The 15,614-nt window shown below is 35.1% G+C and overlaps 2 protein-coding genes across 4 annotated transcripts; one reads left to right on the top strand and one right to left on the bottom strand.

The window, feature by feature from the left end:
• The first annotated feature begins 2,235 nt into the window (after positions 1 to 2,235).
• LOC122583269 (DUF724 domain-containing protein 2-like) lies at positions 2,236 to 8,285 on the top strand. The gene is made up of 10 exons (XM_043755692.1): positions 2,236 to 2,823; positions 3,843 to 4,016; positions 4,123 to 4,249; positions 4,797 to 4,891; positions 5,430 to 5,498; positions 5,571 to 5,628; positions 5,714 to 5,766; positions 5,840 to 5,897; positions 6,950 to 7,066; positions 7,454 to 8,285. Exons 1-10 carry the CDS (start codon positions 2,305 to 2,307, stop codon positions 8,062 to 8,064), a joined length of 1,881 nt encoding a protein of 626 aa, XP_043611627.1. The 5' UTR covers positions 2,236 to 2,304; the 3' UTR covers positions 8,065 to 8,285.
• Positions 8,286 to 10,833: 2,548 nt separating this feature from the next.
• On the bottom strand, positions 10,834 to 14,052 carry LOC122582644. Of its 3 annotated transcripts, none has more exons than XM_043755065.1 (5): positions 13,739 to 14,052; positions 13,452 to 13,620; positions 13,159 to 13,270; positions 11,612 to 12,417; positions 10,834 to 11,518 (listed from the first exon to the last, which is right to left on the bottom strand). In XM_043755065.1, exons 4-5 carry the CDS (start codon positions 12,030 to 12,032, stop codon positions 11,175 to 11,177), a joined length of 765 nt encoding a protein of 254 aa, XP_043611000.1. In that variant the 5' UTR covers positions 12,033 to 12,417; positions 13,159 to 13,270; positions 13,452 to 13,620; positions 13,739 to 14,052; the 3' UTR covers positions 10,834 to 11,174. The 3 variants fall into 3 exon arrangements, with proteins under 3 accessions (XP_043611000.1, XP_043611001.1, XP_043611002.1); XM_043755066.1 differs by having other exon boundaries at positions 13,452 to 13,486; XM_043755067.1 differs by lacking the exon at positions 13,452 to 13,620.
• Between the last annotated feature and the right edge of the window lie 1,562 nt (positions 14,053 to 15,614).

Genomic DNA, 15,614 nt, shown 5'->3' with positions numbered 1-15,614 from the left:
ACACCACTATCCCCTTCCATTTTTATTCTTTTATTCTATTATTACATTGCATCATACTTACAAATCATTCCTTTTTTTCCTTAAATTAAAAACCAAAAATACCTTTCTCATTTATTTACTAATCTAAACATCTTTATCTAATATATCTATAATACTCTTAATAACAGTATATATCTCTAACACTTAAAATAACTAAAATACCACATTTAACATCAAATAATTTTACATTCACCACCATCGTCGCCCCCATCACCGTCCCTATTGACGTCCCCACTGCCGCCCCCACCACCGTCACCACCACCACCTCCGCCGCATTGCGCGGACTTAAGTCTAGTTTGTTAAAACATAAAAACCATTATACGGTAAAGTTTCTTTGATGTCGTATCCCAACTGAATGTTCGAAAAAAAACATGCAAATGCTTTTAGGAGTTTAAAAGCCCCATGCTTTTAAAAATAACTCTTTTAAAAATGATAGTAATGTTTGGATATTCATTTGAGATCAATAGTCTTACCCGAAAAAAGCTTTTAAAAACCCTAAAAGGTTTTTTTTTTTTTTAAATCTATATACTAAAAAACATCATAAATACAAATGAAATTATGTACAATATCCACCTAAAAATCTTTTGCATTTGTTAAAACATCTAGGCATGTTACAACGTTTTTGTCATTAGCTTTTAACTAAGTTCACGTAATCGACAACAAAAGTTGGTATATCTATTGTATGTATGTAAATGTCCAGAAGCAACTTACACAAAATGCAAAGTTTCATCAGTTACATTATTTGTTAAACTTTAAAAGGCAAGTTTTTTAATGTGATGGTATAAAAATAGTTACATTAAATATCATAAAAGATTTACCATAGTTGGATATCATAGTTGACTTTCAATTTAAATGATGGAGATTAATTTGTGGGTTTATTTTCAATGGCTAAGATCAAAAACTAATCTTATTTTTTTCTCTTTGTAGTGGTAGCCATATATATATAATAATAAATTTAATAATAACTAGATTATTTTCCCGCGTAATACGCAAAGTAAATATATTAAATTTTTATAACAACATAATTAATTGTTATAAATATGATATGTTCAACTATCATAATATTATTACTAATAAACTTAAGTTGAAGTAACATATGTTATCAATCACATTTTTGGTATATGCGAATTAGTCCTTAATTTTCGAGAATTTTAAATAATTTTAAATCAATCATCCCTTTTAAATTATCATAGTATTTCATTTAAATAATAGATAACAATCGTAACAGTAATAAAAATAACTTTTATTCGTGTGACATTTTCATAAACAACAAAAAATATTTGTAATTGATTATGATTTTATAGATTTAGATATAAATGTGATTTAGTACAATATTAATAAAACTATATAAGTAATAATAATTATAGTAAATAGTAAATAAGTAAATTAATCTAAAAAAGGTAAATGATTTATGCAAATCAATCTAAGGGCCACATTTCATTTTTGCTTTTGATCTAATGGTTATGATTTTTTTAAGAATGATTTTAGGAGGTTGTTTTATTATTATTGGGAGGTAATAAATTAAAAAATGGTGAACGGACCTATAAATGATGCTTTTGCAGTGGTGTTGGTCAGACGGTGGTGATGGTCCGGCGGTGGTGGTCGGATCCGGTGGTGGTACTTCAACCTAATTTTTTAGAGTAAAATCAAATCAAAACAAACAACATTTAAATTTATATATATATATAAGATGTACAAATATAATTATTAAATATAAGATATATTATATTAATACCATTACCTTCACCATTATTAAAAAAGAAATTGAGTTTGGAAGAAAAAGATTCACAGGAGGTAGAGGATGTCGGTTTTAAAAAGAAAGAAAAAGTGGAGAAAAAGGGATATAGACGGAAGCAATTGAGCTTTGATTGTTACATCTACATTATATCTGCACTTCAAGGCAGTCAAAGGGGAATTAATTGCGAGAGTATATGGGGCGAATGGTCTTGGTCAGAAGAAGCGAATTTCGCCCCTTTTTCAGTCAGATATCAATAGCTAAATTCTATGGTAACAATAGTATGCGTTTTTTTTTTTCTTTCTTTCAAAATAACTCATAGTCCATACCACACATTAACCAGGGTTAGAAAATGAAGTATGATTGGAGAAAGGGTACAAACTACAAAGTGAGGACCTACATCCTAAAATCAGATATTACTACTACACTGCTTTTAATCAATGAAGCAGTGATCCCAAAAACAAAAATAAATTAAAAAAATTCTCATTTTCTCAAAAAACATACCACTACCACCAGAAAATCACATAACAATGGAGTACAATGAAATCATCACGAAAGGGTCTAGAGTAGAAGTAAGCAGTGACGAACCTGGCTTCGAGGGTGCATGGTATACTGCCACCATAGTTGACATAGTTGACAAAACACCCATAAAAAACAACCACAAAAAAACACCTAAGAAAAGATTTAACAAAAACAACACCAAAAAAACAGGGTATATAGTAAAATATGACACATTATATGAAGAAGAAGATACAAATGATAATTTATGTGAGACTGTTAAGCCTAAGTTTGTAAGACCTATACCTCCTCCCAATGGGGTGGTGGATGGTGATGACTTTAAGGTGGGTGACATCATAGATGCTTACCATAGGGATGGATGGTGGATTGGGGCTATAAAGAAAGTTTCAATTGATGTTGAAGAAAATCGGAGGACATATTTGGTTAGCTTTGAGAACCCACCCGAGGATGTTGAGTTTGAAAAAGATTTGTTGAGGATTCATGTTGACTGGGTTGACTCTTCTTGGAAGGCCCCCCTCAAAAACAAAAAGGTATACTTGTATTCTTTTTTGGTTTTTCTGAATTTTTTTCTTTTCAAACATGTTATTATTGTTGTGTTTTTGGGTTTTAGTAGATTTTTTTTATTGTGATGTTTAGTAAAAAAAAACGTAGTTCTTTTTTTTTTTTTTTTTTTTTTTTTATGTTTGATTGTTGTGTAAAAAGGCATTTCTAGCTTGATTTAGCTGTTCTATTTTATATCCTTGTGAGAGATCAATCCTCACCCTATGCCGAAGGCAGGAGGTTTTTTTCTACCATTTCGATAGAACCTGGAGGCAATCTCTATATCTTAAACTCTTACATACACCGTCGAGATACTGAGACCCAAAATCCGTGGGAGACGGTTACCTTTTTTCATTTCTTATAAAAAAAATTATTATTCCGCTAACCTTGGGCTGCCCAAGCCACACCATCAAGCAGAATCTGGCGTCGACCAGATAAAATCGAACATCACACCTTTCTTTGTACTTTGTTCGGAGGTCCGTTTTGGCTGCACACTCAACCAACTCGTTTACACAACCAGCGGATTATGTTTAGTCTAATATACTTTTAAAATATTTTAGGGGTTGACTTTTTGTTTTACTTCAAAAAGATTTTGTTTTGTTCTGTGTTTATTTACTGTGATGGAGAAAAAGGGTATATTTGTGATTGTGTATAAATTTGTATAATGTGATGTGGAAAAGACATTATTGATTGATCGAGGTTATTTCCTGGGGGTGTTTTGGGATTTTGTTTAATTAATTTAATTAATAAGCTACACTTAAAAGCAAAGACATCTTATTCCGTCCTAAGAGTAAACTATTTATCCTACCAAGAGTATTCACCAGTGTTATCATAAAAGTCATTTCCTAATAAGCAAATGCACATGGGAAATGTCTTCATGAAACACTTGAAAGTGCTTATCATGAAATAAACTGTTTAATAAGCAAATACCGAAAAGGAAAAACTTATTTATGCTATACAAATGTATTTACCTATATTATTTGTTTGTTATCGTGAACTTGTCATGCAGACATCCGAGCATGTATCAGTTGATATAAATGTGACACATACAGCTGAATCCATCAATGATGCTCAATCTGGCTTTACCACGCCTTATGAAGCAGCCAGACAAACTGCTAAGGAGAACACCAGTACCGGCTGCCTTTCTTCTCCTAGAAAGAGGAGTCGATTACAACAAAATAACGTGACTTGGATTCTCTGTTTCATTACATTGTTACCCTTTAGTATTTTTAGATTTACTGATTTTTGTCATGAATGGATATTGATAGTAGTACCTCCAAAATGTGCAGGAAAGTAATTCTGAAATGATTAAGGCAGTGGAGGGTGCAGCCCCTTATGACTTAAGGAAAACCAAGAGTAGAATTGAGAATTCGGTAGGAGCAAAGTTAAGCGGTGACAGATCCCGCGCTTCAGCAGGTGTGAAAACTTAGCTTGCATCTGTTTAGTACCCGGGTTTTGGGAGTGTTAAGATGGGCGGGTGGAGCATGTTAGCTAATGAGTTAGTGCTGGAACTTGGTCATTCTTTTGCATGGTTTGAAGTCCAACACACCCCAGTTGGTTGAGCTGACCCGAAAACAGTTATTTGACCATTTCTGTTTTGCTTATTTATTTATTTAAATAATTATGTTGTTTATGACTACAAAAAAAATATTTTTACAAAGATAATCAAATCTAAATTTTGAATAAAATGGTTTAGGAGGTTGTGTTCATTAATTATAGACATTGGGCAAGATTTAACCACTTCAACTCATTCTATATTCTATAATCTCTTATTTAACACATCGGGCACGTTTGAGATGAACACCAACCCGGATCAACCCATTTAAAAACAGATAGGTTGAACTTGCAACATCTAGTAGGCTTCATATTCTCATCTACCTTAATGGTCACATAACTGAAACTGTCCTCTTATGACCAAATCGACTATGAAGAAAATTCATAAGATAATGTCATGTGGATTAAGGTATAGGTGTCAAGAGAAAGAAAACAGTTCAGGTGCATGTGATGGAAAGAAGCGGATCTCAAGCTATGCATCAAGATTCCCCTATTCTCACTGCAGTAAGCACCTTTAGCAATCTGATGGCATAGAATAACGACTAATGAATTCACATTCACACTTTGAAAGGAATCTGTCAAAGAACAGACCGTTTTGAAGCTCTTCATCATACATTATTAGAAAATGAACACATTTGTGATAATGAGCGGTTTTTATTCTTGAAAAAACACTAGATAGGAAACAAATACATTTGTGATAATGAGCGGTTTTTACAGATATTGTCTAATTTGATGGTTTGTTACTTGGTTTTTGGTTAATGTTTCATATTTTTGCAAGAACAATGATTTGTTTGCATCCAATTACTAATTTTCATATTTTCCTAAGAACATCTATAATGATTTTTAAATTTTCCATTTACTTAAAATATGGGATCACGTCTGGTCTTTATTGAATACTTCAAAAGAATATGATACTAAAGGAAGGTTAAATATATAGTAGAATGTTCAGTCGTAGAATTCCTTTTGGGATGGAACAAATATAAATTTTGTTATTCTCGGACATATTTAGCAAATGTTCCCCTTTATTTGTTGTACCTATAAGGAAAATTCTGAAGCAGAGGAAGGTCAGAGCCGGCAGAGAACAAAGAAGGGAAGACTACTACTGTTGGAGGTAAGAAGTCTGAATTTCAAATACTCTCAGCATATTTAGCGTAATGGCTTACTTCTTCATTGTTCCTGACAGGAAACTTCGAAGACAGGGGATCACCAAACGCTTAAGAGTCCTAATGGTTTACAAGAAGGTACAATATTAGAAACATATGCGATTATAATAACTATTATTGGAAAAATGATTCAATTTTTCAAATTATAACAATTGATGAGCAGACGAAGGTCAGAGCCAGCAGAGAACAAAGAAGGGAAGACCACTACTGTTAGAGGTAGGAAGTCCAAATTTCGAATATTTGCAGGCATATATTGCATAATAGCTGACTTCTTTGTTGTTCCTAACAGGAAACTTCCAAGACGGGGGATGGCCAGATGGTTAAGAAACCTAATGGTTTACAAGAAGGTACATTATTAAATTCATGATATGTTGGGTTGACGAAACAACCCCGTTTACTATTATTGGGAAAATGATCCACTTTTTCAAACTAAGACAATTGATGATGTTGTAAACACTTGAGTATACTACGGGTGACTCTGCAAACCTTTAGACTTGTTTTACCTGTTTATAATGTTGGCAATAAAAGATGACCCAAATTGACTCCTTTTACATTAGTTGGTTGAAGCTGTCCCGTCAAATTAAGTTACATATTTTTTACAGATTAAAATTGTGCTGAGTTTGACTGTAAAAGTCATGGTAATTATATTCCTTGATGAAGTCATTGTATTCGCATGTTTGGGATGGGACTAGACTTGGAAGTTACAGTTATAAAGACCGTGTGGTGGTTGGGTAACAAGACAACATGGATTTTGATCAAAATGGATCAACATTTATTTATTTGATTCTAATAAATACTGAAGGTTTTTATCTTGAACAACAAATCTACTCTACTCCTAAAGTACCCCAAATAATCCTAAACTACCCATGCCAAGGATGGAACCCTAGACTTCACCCTAAGAGGCAAGAACCTCTATCAAATTGGCTAACCCCACATTGGTATATAATATATATTTTGAGAACCCATTTTTTTTATGAACCTTAAAAGTTAAAAACTCTTAAGTTATGTATTGGAACACATGTTTTTTTTTGTTTAACTCCTTTGATTACTTCTTCTCCAAGCCTAGTTCTCTCTAACCCATTTAAATTTAAAAATAACTTGAATTGAATGATTATTATTGGGTCGAGAGCTTCATCTCTAGTATATGAGAGTTGGGACCAAAGTGGATAATAGTCCTTTGCACAATCAACTGCATTTAGCTATGAAGAGTATTATAAAAAATACATCATCTGCAAGAAGAAACTAAAAGCATCCATTTAAACTTGAATTTAGGTAGTATGTAATTTTTGAATATTCAGATAATTCAGTAAGTATGTTTTAGATGGGTTGAACAAATTATAAGATGACTCTTTAATGATGAATCTTGTGACTTCTTGGTATCTAATGCAATATATACCAGAAAATCGAAATGCAAGGAACTTGGATTCTTCTACTTTCAATGTAGCCACTTCTGATATGGATGACATGCCTCTATCTATCTGGTATCAAGGGCTGCGTCCTCACTCAGTTTTGAATAGTAAGCTTATTTGTTTCATCAAAAGAGGTGCAAAGAGGCGGGTCAGGCAGGTCGGGTAATGGGTCGGGCAGGTCGGACATGGGACACCTTTTTCTACTTCTATTAATTAGTCTTGTTAGAAGAGATACATAAACTATATTATGTCACTTATAAGTTTTTGAATAAATGATTAAGATGGTTGGATGCGTCAAAACTGTTCTTCAGCGACTTTCTAGTCCTTCGGCTGTCTTATTTTTACTACTTTTGATATATTCCTATTTGGCCCGTTAAAGATAAAGCACATGCTGAATTGACTCATCCATAAGCAAATGGGTCAAATTTCTAACTCTAATCAACGTTTCTTATCGAACATTTTTATCATCTAATCTTTGTTTTCTGCGTATCTAGGGAGTCAAGCCATTGTTAGCAATGTTAGAACCAACAATGAGCAACAAGTTTGGCCTTTTGTCAAACAGTCTTTCTGTTGGGCCACCATTGAATCTATGGAGTTACACCAAAAGCAAAAACCACATTTCTCCCCTCTGAAGAAAATGAAAGAGGGTTGTCGTGAGGGTTACGCTCTAGCGCACATATTGACATTTGAAAATGTTGTTCGGGATGTTTTGAATTACCAGCCGAGTAATACTATTGAGAAGATCAATGACAGTCTTGAACTTTTAGATGAGCTTGAACCTCACGGGTTTGACGTAAGTGCTGTTCGGGGTCGTTTAAACACGTTTCTGAGCTCGAAAGTCAAAGTTGGAGAATTTAAGGAAGAGTTGAAGAAATTTGAGAATGACATCGAGATTTGCAATGCTGAAAAAAGGGCTGCTGATGAAGAGTTGAATGAATTGGAAGTGAAAATTCGGGAATTGCAAGAAAAGATGGTGCGAAATGTGAAATTGAAGGCGCTGAAGGATGAGGATATTAAGAGGTTGAAGTCAAATGTGGATATCATTGCTAATAAAATCACAAAAGCGGAACTTGCCATCAAAAAATTTGCAGCCACGCCATTGTAAGTAAGCATGGTCTTAGGGTTATGTTAATGGGAGTCGGAGGAATCTACTTTTGATGCCAGACTTCACCAACTAAACACAAACTTATGTTATTATCATATCTACTAGTATTACCATTTTGATGTGAAGAACTGCTGGCTTCATTTAGTGTCCTTGTAGCTAGCTAACTGAATATGGACCCTTTCTCCATCCTAATTCTAATGTGAAGAACTACTACTTGTTTATTGGTGGTGTTATTTTAGTAGTTTATGTGTCACTTAATTCATGGCTAATTGGTTCTGGTATGTGGATACAAACTCCATATGTACAATACATTTATAAAGATAGCCCATAGCTATTAACAGTAGTAGTATGATAATCTAAGATCTATGGAATGCTGTTAAAGGGGTGAATTTGGTATTACAAAGTTTTTGATTTAATATCATGATATGCTATGTAATAATACCATATTAATAAAGCCATAAATGTGAAAAGAAAACTAAAATAATAATCCCTACTTGTTATGTTTCCCTCTTTAAGGCGCCGGTCAAGGTAATCGACGGGCTGGAAAAAATTACGAGGCGTTTCTTGTGGTGTGGGTCGGATGGTGTGAATAAAATTCATTGGGTCTCATAAGATAGGGTCGCATCACCTATGGAAGCTGGTGGGCTTGGTTTATCTAAACTTTACGAGACTAACCTTGCCTTATTATCCAAGTAGTTATAGAGATTCAAGTGTGAATCTTCTAGCCTGATATGGATGAAATCATAGAAGAGAATATTTGGAGAAGAAGAGAGAGTTTATCAAATTTATGTCTGCCTCAATTCATTCCCATATGTATCTATATATACACTGATTATAACTCTTAACCGACCTAACAACCTTTCTTTCTAACTTGACAATATAAGCCCCTGAACTATTACAACATATTAAAACTACTACTTATTATTTGTTATGTAACAATACTCCCCCCTTAAGGATTGTTTGTCCTCAAACAATGGTATTCATACATGCAAACATTAATCAGAGCTCAAAATCCTCCCATGATGCTTCCAGCCATAGACAACCCCTCCCAATGGACCAATATCTTGACAGCAACCTTACCCTTCCTTTTGATCGTCTATCTATCAAGTACTGATCTTGGTTGTAGTAAGAACCTTGAGTTAGTATGTTGAGGAACAATATGTATGGCTGGTCCAATGGGTTTTATTGAGTAAAGATACCTAGCTAGACAATCTTTTGTTATGTAACAATACTCCCTCCTTAAGCAATTTTTGCCCTCAAAAATTGAAAGTATGGAACCTAGGCTGCATATTACTTCAATACTCCCAGGTCGCTTCTGCCACACCCATTCCAGTGTAATAAGCTTGCTGTTGTAGTAACCCCATAGAATCAAATGAACATCAGCACCCCAAACCAAGAAATCCAATACCGTCCATACCAATAAGAGCATCTTCTCCACTGAAATTCCCTTGCATTGACAAAGTAACAATTTAAGAGTTGGCGTCATCTTATCTTCCCATTGTTCTTTATGCATTCCATCATTGCAAACCATCAATAAGAGCCATTTAATTTCAATATATTCATCATCAGCAACATCTTTTTTAAGAACCTTCCTCATTGAGGCTGCCTTGAATCCTTCGATAACCTTTCTAGCATAAGCGAGTCCAAGACGATCAGCTGCCAACGAGTCTTCAAATGGCCAGATTGTGACTCCAACCATGTCAAACACTTCAGGAATCATATGACTTCACACAAGCAACTTCCTGAAACACAAGCTTGAAAGCACGGTGTTCGGTTGCTAAAGTATCTGGACTAGTCGAGGCATCAGAAAGAGAATCTGATGCATCAGCAGGCTTGTATTCAACTGCAATGCCGTTTTTCATTGTCATATTTCTCATTTTAGAATCGTACTTGACCACACTAGATAACTTTGGATAATGCGGATTAAGAATGCACAATTGTTTGTCCAACCAATCACAAATCCGTCTATGCATTTCCACAACTATGAACAGCCCAAGTAAACCACTACCCCTACATGTTTCACGACCTTCAAGGGCTTGGAAAATCAGTAGCTTATCCCTATCATATGGCAATTCTACCATATCCATATTAAACACTGATGAGGTGAGGTACAAATACTACCTTAGATAAATGATTTGAACGAAAGAAAAAATAAAGAAATCGTGAGGCTGTGGGAAAGAAGTGCAAAAGATGATCAATAAAAGAATCCTATAATGTTAGGATGGAGACATGGTTGGGTATGGAGAAACATGTAAGAAAGGGAGTTTCTAAAGGATAAGGCTTAGGCTTAGCCGCTCCCCCAACCAATCCCCAGCCAAATGCCAGCCGTGTCCCCAGCCAAGTGCCCAGCCGTGTGCCGAGCCAATACCCCAGCCAAATGCCGAGCCAATACCCCAGCCAAATGCCAGCCGATACCCCAGCCAAGTGCCAGCCAGCCAACTCCTAAGATATATATATATATATATTACGATAAAGAAAAGACTTCTTAAGGAATTCCTCAAGGACTTCCTCACCAAATTCCTTAAAGAACTTACTCTAAGAACTTCCTTGGGGATTCTCCCTTATTTTGCCTTTAGAAAAGACTCTTCTAACGAACAAGGATTGATTGATAGTAACAAGGATATGGACATAATATAAAAAGAATATTATAATTCGGAATGTTCTAATTATTCCTCGTACTGACATTTTGGATTTAGAAGCCAGGCCCATATCGGGCCCAAAGTACGATGTTGCCCTAATTCATGCCTATATATACATCCAATCATTATATGTCAGCATATTCAATTCAATACCATACAACTTCGCATACAATCATATTCGTACGATACACATATATTCATTACAACATTCTCTGCACATCTCCAGTACAATTAATCATCAGAATATAGATATTCACCATCATCAATTAATCATCATATATAATCATATTACATTCATATCCTCCATAGATCGATACATCTCTATGGGAAAATCATCATACACCTTAGATTCGCCAAGAATTTAGTAGGTTTGCACTACCTTGTAGGAGATCATGATGATTCTTGTGGTTAAACCCCTTTTGTGATTGAGCTCCTCATTTTCATGCTCAAACATTGGCACCATCCGTGAATTTACTGATCACTGACGGTTTTTTGGTGTTTATTTGTTTGTTTCTTGACTAAAATGGAGGAATTCACTCCTATTTCCCAGGTTGTTCCTTCTGGGTCGGGGAAGGGTATTGAGGGAGATGGATCTTCAATGATGAATCTAGAAACATCTGAAATCTCTAATGAATCAAGAGTAGATAGAGAGGTATCATCAAGCATCTCAAACAGGGACCGGTTACCAAGTCCATCAGGCTTAAAGGATATCACCTCACCAACTTGTCCACGAAGGCGCATCCCTTTATCTTCAGAGGCTGCATCAACCTCAAGATCTGACAAGGAAAGATTAAGCCCCTCCATTAAGGTTATCACTGAAAAATAAAAAAATAAAAAAAATTAGAATAAGAAAAAATAAAATATGCTAACAAGCATACAATAAAGGAAGTGAAGAAGAGAAGTTTTACATTCTCTAGTGGATCTCCTCCTAAGTATGGGGATCTCTGCCCAATCCCAATCTGGGCTAAGCCCAACCATGGCCAACATCCCTTCGGGATAAGATTTATATGGAATAGACCTAACCCGAAGTGCTTTGTAATGAGCTCTATTAATTAACACATCTGCAACTTTCTCATTAACGGATTTATTCATCAACCTATCATCAACTTTCCTACCCAAACGAAACATATTCTTGAGCTCATCCGGAACAAATGTGTCATCAACAAAGAAGTAGTCACATCGCCACAAGGAAGGCTTCAGGGGGTTGCCTATAAATTTATGGTCATTGTCTCGGAAGGTGAATATAAACCAATCACCCTTCCTGGTCAAGATAAAGAACTTTCTAAACAAGGTTAAGGAAGGGATGTAACCTAAGGCTTTGGATAGCATCTCAAAGGCAACAATTTTCCAAGCCCCGGATGGATTCAACTAAGCAACACTTATTCTATAGTGAGATAACACCTTGATAAAGAAAGGTGTAAAAGGAAGCCTAAGGTTAGAGTGGGTAAGGAAAGTCTTATACAAAGTAATCTTCCCAAGAGGTGGGGAATTAGCCATCTCATCCTCAGTAGGAAGGGAAGGATGATATCTAACAAGGTATGGATATGAACTAGTCAAGCTGAGAGATCATCACTAGTTAGGGAGGAGAGACAATCACCAATACTCTCGGGTGGTCTCCTAACCTTACTAACCTTACCCACAGTCTCACTAGTCCCCTCAATACTAGTACCCCCAACGTGGTCACTACTAGCTTCCGACATGCCAAGGGAAACACCTGTGGGCAAAGCAAAAAGAAATCCTAAGTAAGATTACATGCAAAAAGCTAGCCTTATGACTATCCTACAAAGCTATGCAAAGCTTGAAAAAAAAATATATATATATATATACAAATATTTACATATGTTTATATGCATAAGGACAAAAATCCTAGCATAAACATTAAAGAAAAACCTAGGCATCAAACATGGAAAAATCAACAGCAATTGGTTACAAGTGTATCTTTTTATAATTTCCAAATGCATGCAAAATGCTTAGATAATATTCTAGCATGGGAAGGCTAGTCAAACAAGTCAATTTTGTAAACACAATAGCAAAGTCCATCCGATCCAGTGACATACTACTACTAATCATAAAAATATATTTTATGCCTAAATACAATGGCAAATACAGGGCAAGAAAAAGATACATGGATTTATGTGCTTTTCACAAGCATTACTACAAGCCAGAAGCAATGGAAAGTATAGGTTACTCGCATTCTATACAAATATTCCAAAAAGCATGGCAAACATGAAAGTCAAACTACAATTTTTCTCATAAAAAAAAATATATATATATATACCAATCTGATTGTTCAAAAAGTCCATGTGACCAACAAAACTATTCCAAAACAAAAAGAATGGGCATACTTTTATCATTAGCAATTTTAAGATGTAACAAACATATACTCAAACAAATACCAAGTCCATGATATATATAAACCAATAATATATATCCAAAAAAAAAGGAAGCTAGTTACCTCCTGATGCTTCACACAAGAGAAGTAATGTCTGCTATAGCTCTACCAAAGCGGAACAATCAATTAAATCACCAAACTCGCAGACAAGGAACATCAAATCGTCACAATTCAACTGCAAAAGGAAAGATCAAAGTTTGTAATAAAATTTAGTCCATTTGGCATATGAAATCGTTATAGTTCAGCCGCAACAAGTTCTTTGATACAATAAATTAGTCGGCATAAACATACACCGCCAATGTGCACAACATGAAGCAAAAAGATAAGATTGATAATTTCTAATGGAAAGATTTTACCTTTGAGGAATGTGTGATGGGCCGGCTAGATGATCCTACGGATCACAAATAACAATACTGTTTTAATAAAAGTTGCTTCGATATTAAACTAAAAGGTGTTCCACCAGACTACTGATGCGTGAGGACCGAAACGTAGGTATATATACACGCTGCTTATCTCATTACGGCCCTAAAGGGAACAGAACTACAAAGACAATTAGTTCATATGCTGCTGGAATTCATATGCTGCTTTTACTAATAAAGATATACATACGAGGTATGGTAAGAAATTGATAGAAAGAAGTCACCTTGCCTTTATCTCCTTGAATCTGATTTCCCTACAACCATTAACAAAATAAGAAAGGTTCACCACTTGGATTCAGCCGCTACCAGAGAAAACTATAAAAAAAAAATAGGGATATATCTTTTGGGTCCCTTTTGGCAGCCGAAAGAGATAAAAGAGAAAAAGGAGGAGAAAATTGTGAAATCAATTATCCTTTTCCATGGCTAAGGAAATTTTAAAAGTTCAAACCCAAAATTATTAGAAGAAAAATTTTGCATATGAACTTGGGGGACTTGATGAGGTGAGGTACAAATACTACCTTAGATAAATGATTTGAACGAAAGAAAAAATAAAGAAATCGTGAGGCTGTGGGAAGAAGTGCAAAAGATGATCAATGAAAGAATCCTATAATGTTAGGATGGAGACATGGTTGGGTATGGAGAAACATGTAAGAAAGCGAGTTTCTAAAGGATAAGGCTTAGGCTTTAGCCGCTCCCCCAACAAATCCCCAGCCAAATGCCAGCCGTGTCTCCAGCCAAGTGCCCAGCCGTGTGTCGAGCCAATACCCCAGCCAAATTCCGAGCCAATACCCCAGCCAAATGCCAGCCAATACCCCAGCCAAGTGCCAGCCAGCCAACTCCTAAGATATATATATATATATATATATATATTACGATAAAGAAAAGACTTCTTAAGGAATTCCTCAAGGACTTCCTCAGCAAATTCCTTAGGAACTTCCTCAAGGATTTCCTCAGCAAATTCCTTAAAGAACTTACTCTAAGGACTTCCTTGGGGATTCTCCCTTATTTTGCCTTTAGAAAAGACTCTCCTAACGAACAATGATTAATTGATAGTAACAAGGATATGGACATAATATAAAAAGAATATTATAATTCGGAATGTTCTAATTATTTCTCGTACTGATATTTTGGATTTAGAAGCCAGGCCCATATCGGGCCCAAAGTACGATGTTGCCCTAATTCATGCCTATATATACATCCAATCATTATATGTCAGCATATTCAATTCAATACCATACAACTTCGCATACAATCATATTCGTACGATACACATATATTCATTACAACATTCTCTGCACATCTCCAGTACAATTAATCATCAGAATATAGATATTCACCATCATCAATTAATCATCATATATAATCATATTACATTCATATCCTCCATAGATCGATACATCTTTATGGGAAAATCATCATACACCTTAGATTCGCCAAGAATTTAGTAGGTTTGCACTACCTTGTAGGAGATCATGATGATTCTTGTGGTTAAACCCCTTTTGTGATTGAGCTCCTCATTTTCATGCTCAAACAAACACGTAATTACACCGTACTCCACGAACAGGGCCCTTTATGCCATCATCAAAACCATCCGCTTGAAACTTCCAAATGCTTTGTGTTTGTCCATATATCAGTTCACTTTCTGACACGACATCCTGTTCCGGCATGGAATTTAACACTTCACAAGCTTCATTAACACACTCCATCTTATCTTCTTTGAGAAACAAACTGATCTTGGTTCCATTCCCAAACTGTTCACCTTCAGTAACCCAAGTGAATAAAAACGCATCAGTTTGAGACTCCCAAATGTATTGCTCATTATCATTGTTTTTCGTAGTCATAATGACTTTTCCAGCAACCCGATAAATGCAATATAAACCAACACTAAACTGCCCATTTTCAGATAATTTTAAACATAAACCTGATCTCTTTCTTATCACCCCCTGTAATAACTTGTTAGTAATCAAAACAACAGCCCCTTGGGTCAATAAATAGCTAGCAATAAATTCTGCTATGGCCAAATCAGTTAACATTGCTATCTTTGTATTACATCCATATATTAAACCATCAACTGCCATTGTAGACCCCAAAATAGTTTCA

Source organism: Erigeron canadensis, chromosome 9, assembly GCF_010389155.1.
Source record: "Erigeron canadensis isolate Cc75 chromosome 9, C_canadensis_v1, whole genome shotgun sequence".
In the NCBI taxonomy this organism is placed as follows: domain Eukaryota; kingdom Viridiplantae; phylum Streptophyta; class Magnoliopsida; order Asterales; family Asteraceae; genus Erigeron; species Erigeron canadensis.
The sequence above is the reverse complement of the archived record's forward strand: the minus strand, read 5'-3'. Positions and strand labels throughout refer to the sequence as shown.

What these genes read in the sequence shown, in the direction of transcription:
- LOC122583269 (XM_043755692.1), top strand. Translation starts at nt 2,305, where the DNA reads ATGGAGTACAATGAAATCATCACGAAAGGGTCTAGAGTAGAAGTAAGC. An exon ending in TCCTAATGGTTTACAAGAAG is followed by an intron (nt 5,629 to 5,713) that starts GTACAATATTAG and finishes ATTGATGAGCAG; the next exon opens with ACGAAGGTCAGAGCCAGCAG. An exon ending in TCCTCACTCAGTTTTGAATA is followed by an intron (nt 7,067 to 7,453) that starts GTAAGCTTATTT and finishes CTGCGTATCTAG; the next exon opens with GGAGTCAAGCCATTGTTAGC.
- LOC122582644 (XM_043755065.1), bottom strand. Translation starts at nt 12,032, where the DNA reads ATGCTATCCAAAGCCTTAGGTTACATCCCTTCCTTAACCTTGTTTAGA. An exon ending in GAGGAGATCCACTAGAGAAT is followed by an intron (nt 11,519 to 11,611) that starts GTAAAACTTCTC and finishes TTTATTTTTCAG; the next exon opens with TGATAACCTTAATGGAGGGG.